At 25.0% G+C, this 19,228-nt stretch overlaps 2 protein-coding genes across 4 annotated transcripts; one reads left to right on the plus strand and one right to left on the minus strand.

The window, feature by feature from the left end:
• The first annotated feature begins 198 nt into the window (after positions 1-198).
• Positions 199-2,033, plus strand: LOC103568324 (mRNA turnover protein 4 homolog). Its single transcript, XM_014440830.2, has 4 exons — positions 199-339; positions 472-776; positions 851-1,087; positions 1,824-2,033. The coding sequence occupies exons 1-4, from the start codon at positions 312-314 to the stop codon at positions 1,971-1,973; spliced, it is 720 nt and encodes a 239-aa protein (XP_014296316.1). The 5' UTR covers positions 199-311; the 3' UTR covers positions 1,974-2,033.
• Positions 2,034-3,363: 1,330 nt separating this feature from the next.
• On the minus strand, positions 3,364-17,578 carry LOC103568323 (phosphatidate phosphatase LPIN2). Of its 3 annotated transcripts, none has more exons than XM_008545155.2 (11): positions 17,380-17,578; positions 11,474-12,561; positions 10,659-10,831; positions 9,730-10,579; positions 9,542-9,645; positions 9,136-9,326; positions 8,759-8,938; positions 7,128-7,761; positions 6,257-7,034; positions 6,075-6,178; positions 3,364-4,480 (listed from the first exon to the last, which is right to left on the minus strand). In XM_008545155.2, exons 2-11 carry the CDS (start codon positions 11,660-11,662, stop codon positions 4,330-4,332), a joined length of 3,354 nt encoding a protein of 1,117 aa, XP_008543377.1. In that variant the 5' UTR covers positions 11,663-12,561; positions 17,380-17,578; the 3' UTR covers positions 3,364-4,329. The 3 variants fall into 3 exon arrangements, with proteins under 3 accessions (XP_008543377.1, XP_008543376.1, XP_008543378.1); XM_008545154.2 differs by having other exon boundaries at positions 3,367-4,480; positions 9,136-9,341; XM_008545156.2 differs by lacking the exon at positions 8,759-8,938 and having other exon boundaries at positions 3,370-4,480; positions 9,136-9,341.
• Between the last annotated feature and the right edge of the window lie 1,650 nt (positions 17,579-19,228).

The raw sequence follows: 19,228 nt of genomic DNA on the forward strand, positions 1-19,228 counted from the left end.
ACTATTTTAAATTTTATTTAAAGATATTATTCGAATTTATGGTAATTGAAATTTAAAAAACATAAATTTTTTTGAAAATGTTTATAATTACTTGAATTATTAAATATTTAATAATTTAATATGACAGTGGGTAATTAGCGCCATTTTGAAACAGGCATTTGAATGTTGCGCCACCTTTAAAAATTATCATTTGTAATTTTGAGGTTCAGCACATGGTTCATAAGTTTTAAATACACGAGCTGACAAAATTAAAATTTTAAATATTTAATTTTTTGCATAATTTAAAAAATATTTATTATTAAAAATTTAAAATGCCGAAATCAAAAAGGGATAAGAAAAGTAAGTATTAATTACGTTTTCTTGTTTTTGTAAACAAGTAGTGAATATTTAAATAATTAATTTGTTTTAAATTGAAAGTTAACCTATTTTGATCATGCTTTTATTTATTAATCTATAAATTATTTATTACAGTTTCTCTTACGAAAACAAGTAAAAAAGGTAAAGCATTAAAAGAACATATTATAAATGATGTAAGAAATTGCGTTGAAAAATATGACCGTATATTTGTATTTGCTGTACATAATATGCGTAACAATAAGTTGAAAGATTTGAGAGAAGAATGGGTAGACAGTAGATTTTTCTTTGGTAAAAATAAAATAATTGCTGTGGGTATGGGTAAAACACCAGAGGAAGAAATTGCTGATGGTATCCATAAACTAGCTAATGGTTTACATGGACAATGTGGTTTATTGTTTACAAATAAATCCAAAAGCAAGGTAAGTTAATAGTTTAGATACTGAGCTTGATGATTAATACATTTATTACAGTAGTTTATTTAATTTGTATTTAGGTCATAAGTTGGATGAATAGTTATCAAGAAGTTGAGTATGCTAGAGCAGGATTTATTGTTCCTGATACAATAGTAATACATGAAGGACCTTTACCTGATTTTTCACATGCCATTGAGCCTCATCTAAGACAACTTGGTATGCCAACGGCATTGAAAAAAGGAGTTGTTACATTGATAAAAGATTACGAAGTTTGTAAAAAAGGACAACCGCTTACTCCAGAACAAGCAAAAATATTAGTAAGTACTAATTATTTATTTTAATTATTTTGCGCATTTATATTTATACCATAACTAGGTCTATCCAAATAAAATTACCAAGATAAAATATCTAATCGATAGCTATTCATATATTTAATTCATAACTTTATTTTAAAACAGATGGTTAAGGAACCGTTCATAAAATACATCCGCACTTATGGGGGAGGACAGGGGTCTAAGAGAACGTTCGCAGCTCATCAATTTTGCAATTTTTTTTTTTTTTATTTTATTTTTTTGTTATGGTATAAAGTCATTAATTTCATATTTGTAAATATATAGATATTTCTATGCATATATTTCCGTCATTATGGGGGGGAGGGTCTATCATTTGTGTCGCAATATTAATAGGGGGATTGTAGAAAATTTGGCATAGCGTGACGAAGAGGGATGGGAGTCTAAAAAGGTAGAATTTCGCGTGACGTATTTTATGAACGGCCCCCAATCTGTTAGCTGATAACATCAAATTAATTTTACTGCAGTGAATTATTTTAATGGGAATTTTAAAGGGGTAGCTTATCTTTTTTTTTTGTATTTTATAATTATCATTATTATGATTATGAAATTGAAAAAAAAAAATTCTGATGTTACGGAAATTAAAAGAACCAGTTTTTAAAGGAGCTACGGACTAGGGTAGAGCTGTAATTTAGGCAGACAAATTTGTAGCATAAATGTAAATTCGATAATTATTTGATAAATTATTCATTATTTATTGCAGAAACTTTTTGGTATGCAATTGGCAACATTTAAATTAGTTCCACTTGGATTCTATTCAAAAAAGAAAGGATATCAACAATTAAAAACTAACGATGATAATAACGGTAATGTGGAAGAAGATATGGAAACAGAAACTGCTAATGAAACGTAAAAATAATTTATGTTATTGTTAATTTTAAATAAAAAGTAAACATTTTTTTATTGTATATAATTACTTGTTCGAAAATTTATTTATTTTAAACTATAAGATTATCATAATTATAAACAAAAACAAAATAAAAATATTTGAACGGCAAAACAAATGAAGCTATCGCGATATAAAAACAAACAAAATTGATTGTGTAAAATTTATGGCTTCAATTATAATTAAAATTAATTATTTGGATGTTTTTTATTAAAATTTTGTGACGAATGAGTCAAAATGGCCTTTCCGGTTGCTATTATAGTAATCGCAGTCTGTGCTCTTATTTGGGTAAGATTATAAATATTTATTATCAGGACAAAAATAAAGAAAAAAAAATTTTAATTCTATTTAGTTAACAAACCGAAAAATTTTAACCGTAGATAGTCTATAGTTGGATGTCCGAAATTTTTGCACGTCCCCCAACGCATCCTAAACTTGCACCATTTTTAAATTATGACAGACCGAGAAGCGCTACGTCAATTGATTCATTGGAGATATCTGACGCTGAAGAATTGATTAAAAATCGACCTAGAAGACGCGGACGGCCAAAGACTAAAAAATAACATTTACAATCATAACTTTTACTTTGTTTTTTTTTTTTTTTTTTTAACACAAAATTTTATTAAGGAGTTATAATGAAATAAATAAAATAAATTCAGCAGTTATAATTTTTTTTAATCATTATTTCTTAAATGTTTTGGCTACAAGACATTACACAGTTAGCATTTAAGGCTCGAGTAATAAGTTAACTAAAAAATGACAATTGTAATTTGATCTTTAAAGCTCGTGGCTAATTATTAATTAATTAATTAATTAATGAAGAATAAGCCAAATAAGCGTGCGTTAGCTGAGATCATTTTATTTTTTAGGTCATTCCTCAGACACTTTATTTGTAATTATTGATAATTTAATTAAATGATAAACTCATTATTACATAATTTATAAATAAATCAACTACAAAAAATATAAATCAACGTAAATTACAAACATTAAATGAATAAATTATATTATTAATAAAACTAATTCAATTTTAACAAACTAAATAATTTATAATATATACAACATAAATTCTAACACCAGCTTTTCTTTTCCATCATCCAGTACGAAATGTTTTTTTTTTTTTTTTTTTTTTTTTTTTTTTTTTACCAAATCTTTGGTTTTTTTTTAATCGCACTGCGACTTGATTATTTTCGTTATCTCTTGTATGAAACCTTATCAATAAAAAAAAGAAAATAAAACTAATGATACAAAATACAAATATTAATATAAATAAATATATATTATAAAACGTACTATTCAGACTTTTTGTAATTGTATTCTTGGAAATTATCAGTAAAAATACAATTACAAAATTGTGGAATAAAAAAATATTTTTCTTTTTTTTTCGATTCTCATCTAGCAAATTAATTTAAATAAAACTTTTTTTTTGTTTTATATTCTACATGGAAACAAAAAAATCCTGTACTTTTCACAGTTCACATTTAAATATCACATTAAAAAAATTCAAATCATTTGCTTTTAATTAATCTTTTTTTTGTCTTTAATTCCAATAGATAAATTATGCCAACTAAATTTAAAGAATAGCTATTAAATTTTAAGTGATACGAAACAATTAAAAAAATGATAAATCATTTACTAGTCGTAAAGAATAACCTCATATGAACGTGAGATAATTTTCATTGTATCTTATATTTATACAATGAATTAATTAATAAACTCAAAGCTTATTGATTACATTAATATCCAAGACTAGAAATTCCCTGAAACTATTTCATTCAATTGTATTATTATAGTTATTATCAATGTTGTTTAAAACAATATTATTTTTAGGCGTTGGCCTGTAAATAATTATGTACTAATATTTTTTTAGTTACTCGTATCATTAGTTTAGAATAACGTACAAATTTTAAATGTTTCTAATAAAAAATACTTCCAATGATAAATGTCGGCGTATAACAAAATAATTTACATATTATTAATAACTGGAATGCTATTTCTTTATTGAAAATATCTAGTCATACTTTTTTTTTCTTTTTTTTTTTCGTGTCAAAGCTTGAATTTATACCCTGCTTAATATTATATAGTCAATTAACAGGAAAGCGATTAATAAGTACTGGCATGAATTTTTTTGTTGATTATCTACGAGAATTTCATTTCCGTTTTTTTTTTTTTTTTTCATTTCGTCTGTGCATTGTATCGTCATTGCGATTGTACAGTAGAAAAATTAGCAAACAAAGCTAACACTTTTTATTTTATTTTTTATAGATAGTTATTTAGTGTTTGCGAAATAAATAATTAGGTAGTAAATATAAAATAATTATCCTTATTGAGTAGATTGATTTTCAATGAATAAATCATCGAGGTTTGGCAATTCGGGAATGGGATCACGCCAGTATGAGAAGTGACTGAATTCATCAGATGCTTCTCTCAATGCTGGGAATAAATGATCGACGATGTAACTCATATTTGAATATCTGAAACATTAATTAATGATTATTTGTCTTTTTTTTCTTTACTTACTTTTTACAATTATGATTATTATTATTTTTTTATTGTTGATATAAAATACCAATTTATGTTTGATATAATTATTACGATGACTGAAATAAATGTAATTGAAGTAAAACATTAGTTTTTATTATTAATAAACATGAAAGTTATTTTTAAAAATTATAGATAAAAAATTTACCGGAAAATATTATAAATAATTTTAAAAAATTTTTTCTTTAAAAAAAAAAAAAATATAAATAAATAAAGTATTCAAAAATCATTCTAATCAATTACTCATGATTAAATTTCATTTTTAATTATTTTGTAACAAAAAATTTTGAAAATCAATTCACAGAAAAATTCTGAAAATCTATTCACAGAAAAAAAAAACATTAAAAAAAATAATAATTATCTACAAATATTGAGTTATAGAGTAGAGGTACCATTTTTGGCCATTTTAGGGCCAGTTTTGGACACTTGAAAAATTCGAATCAAATAATTTGTAAGAGACGTAATAGCATAATTAATTTTTTTAAATATTTTTAACGATACTTTTTATCCCAATATTAAAATGAGAATTAAAATCATTAATTCAAATTAAGTATTAATTGTCCAAAAATAGAGCAGTGCCTACAAATGGTACATCTACCTTAATGTGAGTAGAGTAAAACATCGATGTTAGAATTAGAGTTTCATTGTTATTATTATCTGTGAAGGAGAAATATTTAATGAATGAATTGGTCAGCTAGGCGTTTTATAGCTAAATTGTTCACCCAAAGCATATCCCATGACGCAAGCCAGTTTCAGCTGATGATTTAATTGGATAAAAAAATAAAAATGTTATTGTGATAATGTGTATAAAGATAACGCAATGAAAATTAAATGAAAAAAAGCATCGATAACGATATAACGAAGCTAATTTATCAAGTGCTTACCCTATAAATAATAAGGAGAAGTTGATGCACAACCAAATACCGTATATGCAAGCTAAAAAGCTATACTTAAAACGCGATTCTCATTTTATTTATTTAAAATAAATAAATTATTTAAATAATAATACTAGTAAAATCACTGTTATAGATATTTTCACGAAATTCAGCATAATAAATAATTGATAAATTGTCTAAAAAAAAGGTTAAATAAAAATTGTCTATGGTTGTGTTGTCATCAGTGAATGGTTGCTCTGGGTAGAGGCGGGAACAAGTCATTGACGCTATCACTCTGACACGCATAGCTGCAATCATATAAATATTTCCCTGTCAAATAATCCTATTAAAATTTATAAATAAATTATACTGATAGCAAGTTGCCGGGTTTCTATCAGATTCATTCCATTTTAAATTTATGGATTTTAATTTATCCTCGATGTCAAGTTTCGAGATTTTTAATACTGTCAGTTTGCTAGTGTGCTAGTACCTAATTCCAGGTAATTATTTATTTTATTAATGACAAAATATTATCAATAAAAAAAAATAATTGTTAGTCGAATGCGTGCAAAATATTAGTGAATTATTGTAGTATTATTTGTATAATAAAATCACAATAACAACAATAATAATGAACAATAATTTCACTTACGATGACTGGAATGTCTGTGTCAACTCGTGCTTCAATTCTCCACGATGATTAATCGTGAAAATCCGTGTTATTGGAATACCAACAGCTCTATAAGCCCATACATCCTGTGATAAAATAGAATAATTAAATTAACTCATGGAATTGATCGATTATAAATTAAATTCAAATAAAAAAATACTTACATTGATTCGATTGCCATATCCTGCGTAAAATGGGTTAGAACCTTCAGGAAATAGTGCCTGAATATCACTTAGACAAGATATTTTAAATTGTTCAGGTTTTTTCTCAATAACTTCCCGATGGAATGCAGACAGTAGACTAGTTGGGTTTAAAAGCAGAGGCCCTTCAGGAAGTGAAAGATCATCTTGTTTTATACTCTTTAAATACTGTCGTGTACCACGTGCTTGACCAATAGCACGTGCTGATAAATACAATAATTTGTAACCATTATTTTTAATTTTAGTAAAGAGTTGAGCGACACCCGACTGTGCCCAGTCTTTTCCTACTATTGGTAGAATGTGTCCTAGTACATCGGATTTAGTAATAGTACCATCAATATCAGATATGACTATTTTGTCATTCCACTTCCATCGATAAATATGACATTTGCAACGAGATGTACCTTGATAAGCGGTAGTAACACTAAATACAACTTCATTGGGTCCTTCTTTAAGATTTAAACTTTTTATTTGTTCAGACGTAAGTCTAAGTGTCTTACGATATTTTTCACCAGATTCATAGTAAGGTCTTCGTCGGTCTGGTATTCTAACTCCTTGAGTTTCATTTGGATTACTGTCTGAATCTTCGCTTCCGCTGTACCCTTCACCCTCTGGTCTTTCATTAGTTTGTTCGACTGAAGATTGAGCTGTTAGATTTCCTTCAAGATTATTCAATGAATTTTCATCCAAATTCTTGCTTTCTAGCATTACTTGTTTTTCTTCAACTTCATTTTTTTCTTGACTAAAAAATTTAAATTGGATATAAAGGATATTTACATTTAATTAATTAACGATCTAGTTTAATAATAAAAAGAAAACATAAATAAATATTTACTCTGCAGATGGTGAGTCCACTTCTTCAATATCAATAGCAGACTCTGGGGATTCCGCAGCTTGATTATTTTCTACTGAAATATCATGGCCGTCTTGTCCAATGGTTTCAGAAATTTTTTTAGGCGGCTGAGTTGATGAACGTCTCCACGAGAACCACGAACTGTAACCACTTCTTGCTTCGTTTGTCTTGTTAGCTATTTCTTTTTTGTTGTCTTGATGAATTGGCAAAGAACCAGACTGCGCGTACAAATTTTCAATCGTGTGTTGAGGTAAACCACGATGAAAAGCAACTAGTGACATAATAATTGGACAGGCTGTTGTCCAATTGTAATATTTACCATTTATTTTAACAACCAAATTTGGATTCTCATATAATTTGGTATCATTGCAGAGATCATCATAGTGAAGTAAATTTTGTTGAAATGATTCATCAATTGGACCATTTTCAATATCTAAACCACCACATAGTGATAAGCTTATATCGATATTATTGTCAAATAATGACTGTTTAGATTCTTCGAAATCACTGTCCAATGATTTAGGACCTCCAATAGCACCTTCTACACTGTTAGGACTTTGTGGTAAGCTTGGACCATTTCCAGATTCAGTGTCTTCTTCATCAACTTGTTTACCTTCTGCAATAGACATATTTAATGCCTCATCACTTGTTTTGTCCACATAATTTTTTATATTCATTCAACATCCACAAAACTCGTAAATTTTTATAAATATATGAAATAAATATAATTTTTTACAGTTCAAAGTATGTCAGACATCTATATTTAATATTAATAATTAATATGAAATATTTTATACTATTAATCAAATGTACCAATTATTGACTTGTCATATAATTTATATGGACTTTATAATCGAAATTGTATTTAAATATTTATCAATTTTTTAAATATTTCAGGCCGTTTTCAGGCAGTGTCCCCCTCCCACTTTTTAAAATATTCAATGATTTTCAATTGTAATGAATATATTAAAATTTTGATAATCAATTAAAAAAATTTTAAGCATTAATTTAAAAAAGGGCAACGCAGTTACGATTTTGTCAAGGTATAGATTTTTAAAAAAATTATTTACAGTGATATTAATTAGGAGTTAAATAAAATATGGAAAATAAATTTTAGTAAAATCTTCAACATTATAATTTGGAATTTCAAATTTTTCATGCTAAAGTTTATTTACCAAATTTCGTTTAACTCCTAATTAATAAAGACTGAGTAATTTTTTTAAAAATCTATATCTCGGCGAATTGTAACTGCGTTGTCCTTTTTTCAATTTATGCTTTAATTTTTTTTTCAAATTAATTAATAAAATTTTCATACTTTCATGACAGTTCAAGATCATTGAATATTTTTAAAAAAGTTAAGCAAATAATTTAATAAAACTGTGCCAATAATTGGGTTTTCTACTGTGTATACTTTTTTTATATAATTAAAAAAGAATAAGAGTGAGAGTAAGAACTGATTTTTTAGTCAACTGTTACCAGACGATAATGAATGTTAATATATAAATTAATATATGTAATGATGAATGGCAATGATTGTAATTGAAATAATAAAAAATAAATAGTAATAATTATAGAAAAATAGTAATGCAGAGAATAAGCGATAAATGTTATACCTTTCGCTACGGTAGTTCCGCGATGGGAAGAGGGGAAATAAAGGGCAGCGACTTCAGGATCCAATTCATCAGCATTTAAATCACTCAAGTAAATTCCTTCGGATTCCGGATTGTGTCTTACGCGTGACGTCTTCTTCATGAAGGAGAACATACCACTGAGCATAGAACGCTGTGCCTCTGCTACCATTGGAAAAGCCGTTAGCAAATATGGTTAGTGGAAAAAAGTGTAACAAGCAATTTGTGATTATGTATTTTTAATTTTATTTATTTTAGTGTATTATGTTTGTTATAAATGATTGTATTAACTGATAATAAATAAAATAAAATTTCGAGTTTTGTGGTTAAAAATAGCAAAAATATTTATTTTTTTCACTTACCATCATTTGGTTGGATAACAGTTGTAGCAGAATTAAGAGCGTGAGATGTTTCGAGTGGTGGACTTGGTAATTCACCCCATCTCCAACTTTGCTGATGACTTTTATCATCCTCACGTTCTTTAACTTCTTCGCGTTGTTGTTCAATTTTACGCATCTCGAATTCCGTGTCGGATTGTACAGGTGAGCAAGGCCTGGAATCCCGGTTCCTTTTAAGGTAAAAAATAAAAAAAAAAAAAAAAATAAAAAAAAACCATTCAATATTACAAAAAAAAAAAAAAAAAAGAAAAACACTCAAGTATTAGAGTTAAGTATTGGATATGATTAATAGTTTTATTGTAAAGTGTAATGTGTTTTCTACTAATAAAAACTTAGGTAACTACGAAAAAATAATATATATAAATCTTACTTGGTAATTTCAGTGTCACTGAAGAAGTGATAATCTGATTGTGGTGGCAAATCTTCAGTTGCTTTGGTTTCATTTTCAACAATGGGACTTGCGCTTTTCAATACCTGAAATATTTTTTTTTTTAGATAACATATTTACAAAGGATTAAGTTTTTTTTTTTTCATAAGAATAAAAAGTTAAATGTTTACTGGTTCACTCAGTGATTCTTCAGTAGGTTGAGTTGTCTCAGTTTCACTGACTTCTGTCTGACTGCTACTTCCATTGCTGGCTTTTCTTTGAGCTCCTTTTTTCTTCATGATACTCTTCTTCCTTCTTTTACGTTTCGATGAAGACGATGACTGAACTTTAACTTCATCAACAATTTCATCAACGTGAGATTTTTTATCAACTTTGCTAGACTCGTCGCATGATATTTTTTCTCTAACGTTATTCGATGAATCATCAGTAATTGGTCGAAAATCATTATTAACAACGCTAATTTTTCTTATTCTCTCAGAGGAAGTAACAGCGACAAATGATTTTGGTGTAGACACAGGTTTGACTTCATCCTCATTAATATTATCCATGTTAAAAATTTCTTCTTCAGCTTGAGATGAAATTTCATTGTGCTCTTTCCATTTTTCTTCATCCTCATCATCGTCCTCTTTTCTTCTCCAGTCATTCAACAATGCTTTCTCAAACTTTGGTCTCTGTTCAGCCGGCAGTTCCGGAAAATTTTCTTTGAACAATCTTTCTCTATCTTCTATTTTCAAAGCTGAATATTCATCTCGTATCATCTGCTGTTTTTGTCGTGTTGACATCGCACTTAAGCTTTCTTCAAAAATTTTACTACGTTCTTCGTATGTCATTGATGCTATTTGAAGCCATTTTTCCCGATGCTCAGCTGGCAAATCAGAAAATTGTTCAATTAAAAATTTTTCACGTTGATCTACTGGCAAAGATGACATTTGCTCCAATTTTTCACGTTCTATCGACAGCACCGAGTCACGTAGAATTTTTTCATGTTGCTCTTGAGGGAGATCAGATAATAAATGAAATCTGTAATATAAAATATTGAATTAATATTAATATTTTATAAGCTATTTAGTATTATAAATTAAAAGTTTTGTTCCCATACCTAGGAGGAGGAAAACAATTGTCATCTGGTATAGGTGAACAAGCAAGATGTGGTGGTATCTCAGTGCCATTTTCAAGACCATGTGAGCTTACTTCTTCAACAAAAAAAGCTTCTCCAGAATCACCCAATTTCATATGAATTTGTCTTGGCTCTCCATTTATTTCAATGTCCACCTGAAAATTAAAAAAAAATTTAATTGGAGCAAAGTTCTCATAAATTTATGTTTACTCTAATACCATAAAAATTTTAATAAATTATATTTTTTTTCTTTAACTAGAAGCAATAATTTCAGAATTCATTTTTAAGTTAAAAATTATATGATTAAAATTAAAAATTATTTAATAAACACAAGTGTGAACGTAACAGACATCAGACAAATTTAAAATTATAAATAAATGGAGTAAATAATAAAAAAAAGAATATTTATAAAAAATGCACTTATTAATTTAAAATTTTATTTTATTATTTACTTGATTTATTAATAATTTTGAATTTGTCTGTCGTCTGCTATATTTACACTCATTAATAAACATTATATTTGATAAAATTAATATACGATTTCAAAATATGTTCTTGCAATTTAGCAAACAAAATTTAAATTGTCATCTAACAAATCAATTATCACAAACTAAAATGTTAATTTAATAATCACACGTCTCATTTTTGATTATAGAGTTAAATTAACGATAGACGTAAATTGAATATTAATAATTCATTACTGAATATTAAATACAGGAACAATTTGATTAAGTAATAAATAATTGATAAATCAATAATAAATTCCGCTTAAATAAAAAATTAATAATAATACGTACGACTTTTTCTCTTGATCTCAAGACTCCAAGTTTACCAAATCTAACATGAAAAGGTGAGCAAGTGAATGATCCATCATCTTGTTCAACGACAATTACATCAATAGCTCCAGTAAGAGTAGCAGCATTAATTTCATTGTAAAAATCACGAAAGTTACTGATGAACTTGCCAATGTAGTTCATGCTGTACATTTTATATGTCTCACTCACTTAACCAATCGTTGTTAATTATTATTATTGTTACTTATATTTATATCCTTGTTTTTTTGAGATTAAATTATCAGACAATAACTAATTGTGAATACTTGTACTTGATCTATCTAGTCATCACACAAATATTCAAATAAAAAATCATTGATCAGTGAATATATTTATATGTAATTCGTTAAATAAATATTTGATATTATTATATAGCGGAATCAAAGTCCACTATAATGTTAAGCAAAGCTGTTAAATTTATTTGTCGTCATCCACTTCCGAGATATATGAATATACACAATATGCAAATATATTTTGTGACGAAAAAAAACTGTCAAATCAATTTAAATCGCATGTATGTGAGTAGATATATCTATATCACTGATAGTGTAAAAAATAATTGTTCTTAGTGTCTTAAATAAATAATAAATATTATTATTTTTAATTAAATAATCGAAATTACAATAACTAAATCGATTGAGAATTTTAAAACGTTAACGTTCACTTGGCGTTTTGTAAATCCTTTGTTCTCCCAAGACCTCAAGGGTCTTGACCAGGTTTGCTAGCTCTTGCCTGCTGTTGCCTGTTTGTTACTATTACTTTCCCCAGTCTCAGCACCCGCTATTAAATATACATGTATATATAAATATATATGTCTTAACACACTGACAATTCTATGAGCTATAGGTATATACACTGACAACTCTCACACACTAGATTGCACAAGATAGTACACGACTAAATCACTGGTGGGGACATACGTCAGTTGGTAGATCACGTGGTCTTGGAAAATCCAATGACAGCTCGTGTTTAATGTTCGGTCGATAAGATGGCGTACCACGTGATCAATAAATGCACGTGGCGCGGATTTTTCACTTTTGTATTTTTTCAACCTGGAAATTAAAAAAATTTATTATTAATTAGTATTAATATTCATTCATTTTTCGATAATTATTCCAATAATTAATTGAGTTTATTATTTTTAAACTTTTTAAGATTTTTGTTACTAATAATGAATATTTTTTTTACTATTTGTCAAATGTTTTGTATAGTTTGTATATATGTTTTTATTCAATGTTTAAATTAACTCAGACATTTTCAAAATTTGAAAATTTTTTCAAGACGACAATATTTGAACCTAAATAATTTTCGTTAAAAATGTAAACTTATTTCAAATGTTTTTTAAAAACGTTTCATTATTTTTTTTCTTTTGCACTCTTCGAAAACTATACTTATCATGTTATTTTCATTGTCAATTTTATCAAATGTATGAACAAATTTTCATACAAATGTGAATTTTCAAAACTATGATATCAGAGTTTTTATCGTAGAAAAAAATCTGGGCTCTTAATTAAAACTAAAATATCTGACTCTAAGTAATTTCCGTGAAAAATATAAACATGTCCTGAATTTTTTAAATTTTATACTCCAATTTTGAACAGCAAGAGCAGTTTTATAAACATATATTGATTATAAACTTTTATTTAATACTCAACATATATTTCTAGTTTAAAAACAAGTTTGTATGCTAAATAAATCTCAATTTAAAGTAAAAATTTAGTTTTTTTTATAAAAATAAAAGTTTTTTATTCTGAAAAAATTTATTTTATTTATTTACCAACTGTACTTATGCTCGACTAAATATTTAAAAAGGTATTTATAAATATTGAAAATGAGAAACGAACATTTAAGTGATTTTATAAATTTTCTATCACAGGCACGACAATAGTTGAGAGTATTTTAAATAAAAAGAAAATTTTTTCATTTAATTTTATATTAAGTAACGTCCAAGTGTTAAAAAAAATGTATGGCAATTCAAAAAAGGATTATATCTATTACATTATGTGATAAAGAGTAAGACCTGAGTCATTTATGTCGAACACATATAAACGCGTGTTTTACAAGAAAAGTTTATCGAGTCACGTTGCGTTTGGTCATCCAGTTAACCAGCGTGTCACTCTATTGTATTTTATTATCAATCTAATAAAAAAAAAATAGATCATTGTTTAAGTCATTTATATAATTTATGTGACTTTAGTTTTTTTTACTCAATAGACGGATAAGATAATAATGATATTGTTCAAAGTTTTTTCTCGTTAGATTTTGAAATAATTTTTTAAAAGTATATTTGATTTTGAAACATTAATTGTTTCTTGTTTAGACGATTAAATATTTCAAAACTATTTGCATGAAACAATTAGCTGTTAGTATTTATTTCAAATATGTTATTAATTTTTTTTCTCAAAGTACTTATTGTTCGTTTGAATATTCATCAAAGATGGTACGAATTAAATTATAATTATAAGTTAAATTTAAAATTAATAGTTGTTCATATTTTTATATTGTTATATAATTTAAAATATATAGAATTTTAAATACATGTAACTGAGGTGACATTTTTTTTTCATTTTTTATGTTATTTATTTTTTTTTTTGAATAATTATGATTATTTTACAATCTTGAAAAGTGGACATTGAACTTTACATATTAATGACAGATAATTGAACATTGTACTTCATTATTACGTAAATGTAAATCAGTTCATAACGTAAAATAATTAAATTAAAATTTTACAAAAAACGGAGTTAACTTTTTTTTTTATTTTTTAGTAAAATTTATTATTGTCTCTGTGAGATCATACTTGTTTTCGATAAAATTTAACATTAATTTTGGCAAAATATCAGCAACAAAAATTCCTATTTTACTATATATTTACAATTTTTGTGCAATAACTGGATTGAGTTCAAGTAAACATTTATCGGATAAAATAATTTTTTTTTATTAATGTTTAATAAATAATTAAAAAACTTTCTCATCATTATTCTTATGCAATTTTATTATGTCTAGAATTAATGTATAGTCATATTTATTGAGAAAATAAAAAATAAAATGAATGTAAAGAAAAAAAAATGATTGATGATATCGCATGTTATCATAAAGTTATCTTACAGAGGTGAGACAACTAATGAATTCTCTACGGTGATTACTAATGTCTCGGCAACTTGCCAATTCTCTTTATAAAATAATGCCAAACCGGAAGTGTGTTTTGACCGTTTACACTGCAGACTGCAGACTACTCATCGAACTAGTGAAAATAAAACGACAATCATGTGCGTGTAACTTTTGCTAACGTACAGCCAAAAAAGAACATTAGCGCGGTGTTATTAGCTAAAAAGATTGCATAATCTTTTCACGAATCATTAAATTAATTATAAAATTTAAATGTTGTTTACTTAAGTTTAATAATGCTGATAGATTACTCGGAAAAAAATAAATAATTAATTCAAATTCTGTAGCCTCATACCTATTATAAATAATTAAAATAAACAAATCAGTTTCATTGGATAAAATTTTTTTTCTTCTTATTTAATATTTGTTGTTAACAATAAGAAGAAAAAATTTTTTATCAAAATAAATAATTTTTTTCTGTTTTGAAACAAGAATTAATTGGATAATTTTCATGATAGACAACTCATATATTTTATTTTCAATGTTAAGAAAATCACACGATAAAAAAATTCTTCATCAATTTATAGATTTTACTTCAGTAAATAAACTCATAAATTAATAAGTAAAAGTAATGGCTCGTTCAATATTTTATTTTCTCAGTTGTTTATTTTATTTTTACTTAATAATTCATGTTGTAAATCTAGTTCGTTGACCAATGAGAACAACAGCGGGACAACCGTGGGAATTTTGAAGTTTCGATAAGGAATTTACTTATAAAAAGGCAATTGAATTTAAAAAAATTTCATAAGCTTAAATATATATTTAGAATTCGAAAAAAATGATTGAAAGTGTAAAAAAATTGGTAATCATGAGAATAAAAAAATTTAAGAAAAATGGTGAAAATATAATAAAGGGACAGTTAAGCTAGTATATAATATATACTGATATAATAAATAATTTTTATGTAGATTTGAATATGTACAATTTGCAACAAAGGAAAAATTATAATTATACTTATTGTTTGTTCATTTATCAAAAAAAATAATCATTGTCCCGCTGATGGAGGGTGTTCCGCGATTGGTTTCATTACTTTATCTGATGTTGCAATAATTTGTTTTGTTTCTTTATTTTATGATGATGATATATAATATTCGAATAAATATTTATATTTAATTTAATTATTTTATTACGCCATATATATTTTTATTTCTAGTGAATCTTCATTCAAAATTTTAAGTAATACTAATAATGTTTCGGAAACGGAGTTGCATAATTGTACTTATATACAAAGGAAAAAAAACTTTCGGACTAAGCTCCAGTTTATTTATATAATTTTTTAGTAAAAATAAAATGAAAAGAAAAAAAACTTATCTTGATATATCGATTAATTAATATTTACTTTATCATTCAGTTATAAATATAATTACTCAATTATTTTTTTTAATTAATAAGTGTTTTAAAAATTATGAAACATTAATTATAATTTTATCGTTGGTTGAAGAAAAAATTTAATTAAGATTAATAAATTGTTTAGTCTAATAGATATTACTAATTAAATTAAATTAATAATTATTAATTTTTATGGAATACAAATTTTTTTTTATGTTATTTTTAAAATACGTCATACAATTTAATTTTATCAGATAATTTTTTTTTGAAATATTTTAATTGATTACAAAGTTCAATTACTTGACTTTGTAAATAATTAAATTAATTCATTGTTTAAATTCTGAAAGACTTAATTAAAATAATTTATCTTAAAAAACATCTCGATTATCGAATGAATATAACTAAAAAATAAAAATTTCAAAATTGTACGGTCAGCTTAAAAAAAAAAAAAAAAGTAAGAAATACATTGACTTTTCTACTTTAACAAAAATACATGACAACATGACCTTTGGCCTTTGTCCAGTTTTCTTGACCATGGACGTGACAATGTAAGTTTCCCAAAAGCTTTATTCAAAAATTATATTCACGTCATTTATACATATGATTTACTATTTAAAAAATAAGTATAAAAAGAAAAAAAACAGGAAAAAATATGTTTTGAATTAAAGAATACATTATCTATAAACGTAAATAGACTTTTGATGATTCGATATTTTTCAAACACCCAAATGTGTCACAGTCGTACGATAATCCCCACCTAAACTCAATCACGCCATAAAAAAGATAAATAAATAAAAAAAGAGATGGGAATATTTTTTGTATAGTTTCAATAGACGAAAAGAGCCTTGAATTTTATTTTGTATTTGTACGTTAACCCAGAATTTGTATACAAACCGATATACGAATAGAAAGTAACGCCTGAGAAACTAAATTGTAAGAAGAACATTCACATTCACATATGTATTGTATATATTTATATACAGGAAAAAAATTAAATTCACCTGGATCACGCGAGGAAGCCGCACGATATATATATATATTCTTTCAGTATTAATATAATAAATATTTTAAAAAGTTAGAGAATTTCTTCTTTTTTTTTTAAATTTGATCTTCTGAATTTCAAGACAGAAGATTTTTTTTTTAATTTACAACTTGATAAATAATAATAAAAATTACAAATCATTAATGTTAAAAATTTTATGCTTATCATGTTAAAAATCACTATTATAAATATCCTTTATGTAATAATAAAGAGTTTATTTTAAGAAAACTATGACATAAACATGAAACTTAAATAAATTTTAAAGTAATAATATTTAAAATTTTTATTAGTATTTATTAATCTATAAATAATCAGAGCAGCGCTTACTTACTGAAAATATCCAGAGTATATCCAACATGTGTATTAACTGTTATAGTTATAAATGAAAAAAAAAATTTTTATAATTATTTAAATATCAATAAATAATAAATAAATTATTAACACATATTTTTGTTTTATAATTATAAATAAATTAATAAACAGAGATCAGTTAAATATAAACACACGTGTAGTCGCGATGAAAGTCTAAATGTTACTGACGTTTATTGGCTACTGCACTCATATATATTTCTTTATACTGTAGTATGTAAGTAATATATAACTTGTATTTAACTTATATATGTATACATATATTGAATGTAAGCTTGTTTTTGCGTTAAACTTATTACCACGTGATTGGTTAAGATAACTCGGACCAGCTATCGAACTTATATTCGGATGTAAATAAACAATAAAAATAATTTTATTTATCTTTTAAATACATATATATACATAAACATTAAAACATAAAAATAATTTTATTTTATAATCAATCACTTAGAGGTAATTTATAATTCATTTTTTTGTCAGGTTTAATATAATCTTATTGAATAATTATTTACGTAATTTATGTGTAACTTTAAACATGTGAAAATGACTAATTTTTTTTTTTTTTTTTTTTTTTTTTTTTTTTTTTTATTATTGTCGTCCAGAGAAGTAAACATATTTTTCATAAAACTAATCGAGGTAAATTGTTTTTGCAATTACATTTTTTACGTTTTGGCGTTATAATATATTTAATTTACAGAGCTTTCACTTTTGCACGCGCGGTCAACAAGATTTATTTACCGTTGGCTAAATTCCAATAAAAAAAAAATAAGAATTAAAAAAATGAATTATTAGCTTTGTTTATTAAATTTTTTCCTTTAAAGTATCAGAAGTTGGTAAAAAAAAAAAAAAAAAAAAAATCGTAATATTTATTTATTAAATTTTCTAAGTGGAAAAAAAAAATAATAATAATACATGTGAAATTTTTGAAAACACATTTTTTTAATAATAATAAAAATTAATTATTAAAGTCTGTATGAAAAATTATTTTGTTTTGAAAATAATGTTACTGTAAGAAAAAAAAATAACATTTCATATTTCTGACTTATTTAATTGCAATCCAAAAAAAAAATATTTCCGCTCCATGTCTAGATTAATGTAATATTTATTTATTAAATTTTCTGAGTGGAAAAAAAAATAATAATAATATATGTGAAATTTTTGAAAACACATTTTTTTAAAAATAATAAAAACTAATTATTAAAGTCTGTATTAAAAATTATTTTTTTAAAAATATTGTCACTGTAAAAAAAAAAATAACATTTCATATTTCTGACTTATTTAATTGCAATCCAAAAAAAAGAATATTTCCGCTCCATGTCTAGATTAATGTAATATTTATTTATTAAATTTTCTTAGTGGAAAAAAAAATAATAATAATATATGTGAAATTTTTGAAAACACATTTTTTTAAAAATAATAAAAACTAATTATTAAAGTCTGTATTAAAAATTATTTTTTTAAAAATATTGTCACTGTAAAAAAAAATAAATAACATTTCATATTTCTGACTTATTTAATTGCAATCCAAAAAAAAAAATATTTCCGCTCCATGTCTAGATTAATGTAATATTTATTTATTAAATTTTCTTAGTGGAAAAAAAAATAATAATAATATATGTGAAATTTTTGAAAACACATTTTTTTAAAAATAATAAAAACTAATTATTAAAGTCTGTATTAAAAATTATTTTTTTAAAAATATTGTCACTGTAAAAAAAAATAAATAACATTTCATATTTCTGACTTATTTAATTGCAATCCGAAAAAAAAAAAAAACATTTCCGCTCCATGTCTGGATTAATGCACATGTG

This window comes from Microplitis demolitor, chromosome 4 (assembly GCF_026212275.2).
Source record: "Microplitis demolitor isolate Queensland-Clemson2020A chromosome 4, iyMicDemo2.1a, whole genome shotgun sequence".
Taxonomy (NCBI): Eukaryota; Metazoa; Arthropoda; class Insecta; order Hymenoptera; family Braconidae; genus Microplitis; species Microplitis demolitor.

Bases quoted from the DNA above. Each gene is read 5' to 3' on its own strand.
- LOC103568323 (XM_008545154.2), bottom strand. From the start codon at position 11,662: ATGTACAGCATGAACTACATTGGCAAGTTCATCAGTAACTTTCGTGAT. The intron at 8,939-9,135 runs GTAAGTGAAAAA...TTCCAATGGTAG, and splicing joins TGTTATCCAACCAAATGATG to CAGAGGCACAGCGTTCTATG. The intron at 4,481-6,074 runs GTAAGTGAAATT...TTAATGTTTCAG, and splicing joins ACACAGACATTCCAGTCATC to ATATTCAAATATGAGTTACA.
- LOC103568324 (XM_014440830.2), top strand. From the start codon at position 312: ATGCCGAAATCAAAAAGGGATAAGAAAA. The intron at 340-471 runs GTAAGTATTAAT...TATTTATTACAG, and splicing joins ATCAAAAAGGGATAAGAAAA to TTTCTCTTACGAAAACAAGT. The intron at 777-850 runs GTAAGTTAATAG...ATTTGTATTTAG, and splicing joins CAAATAAATCCAAAAGCAAG to GTCATAAGTTGGATGAATAG.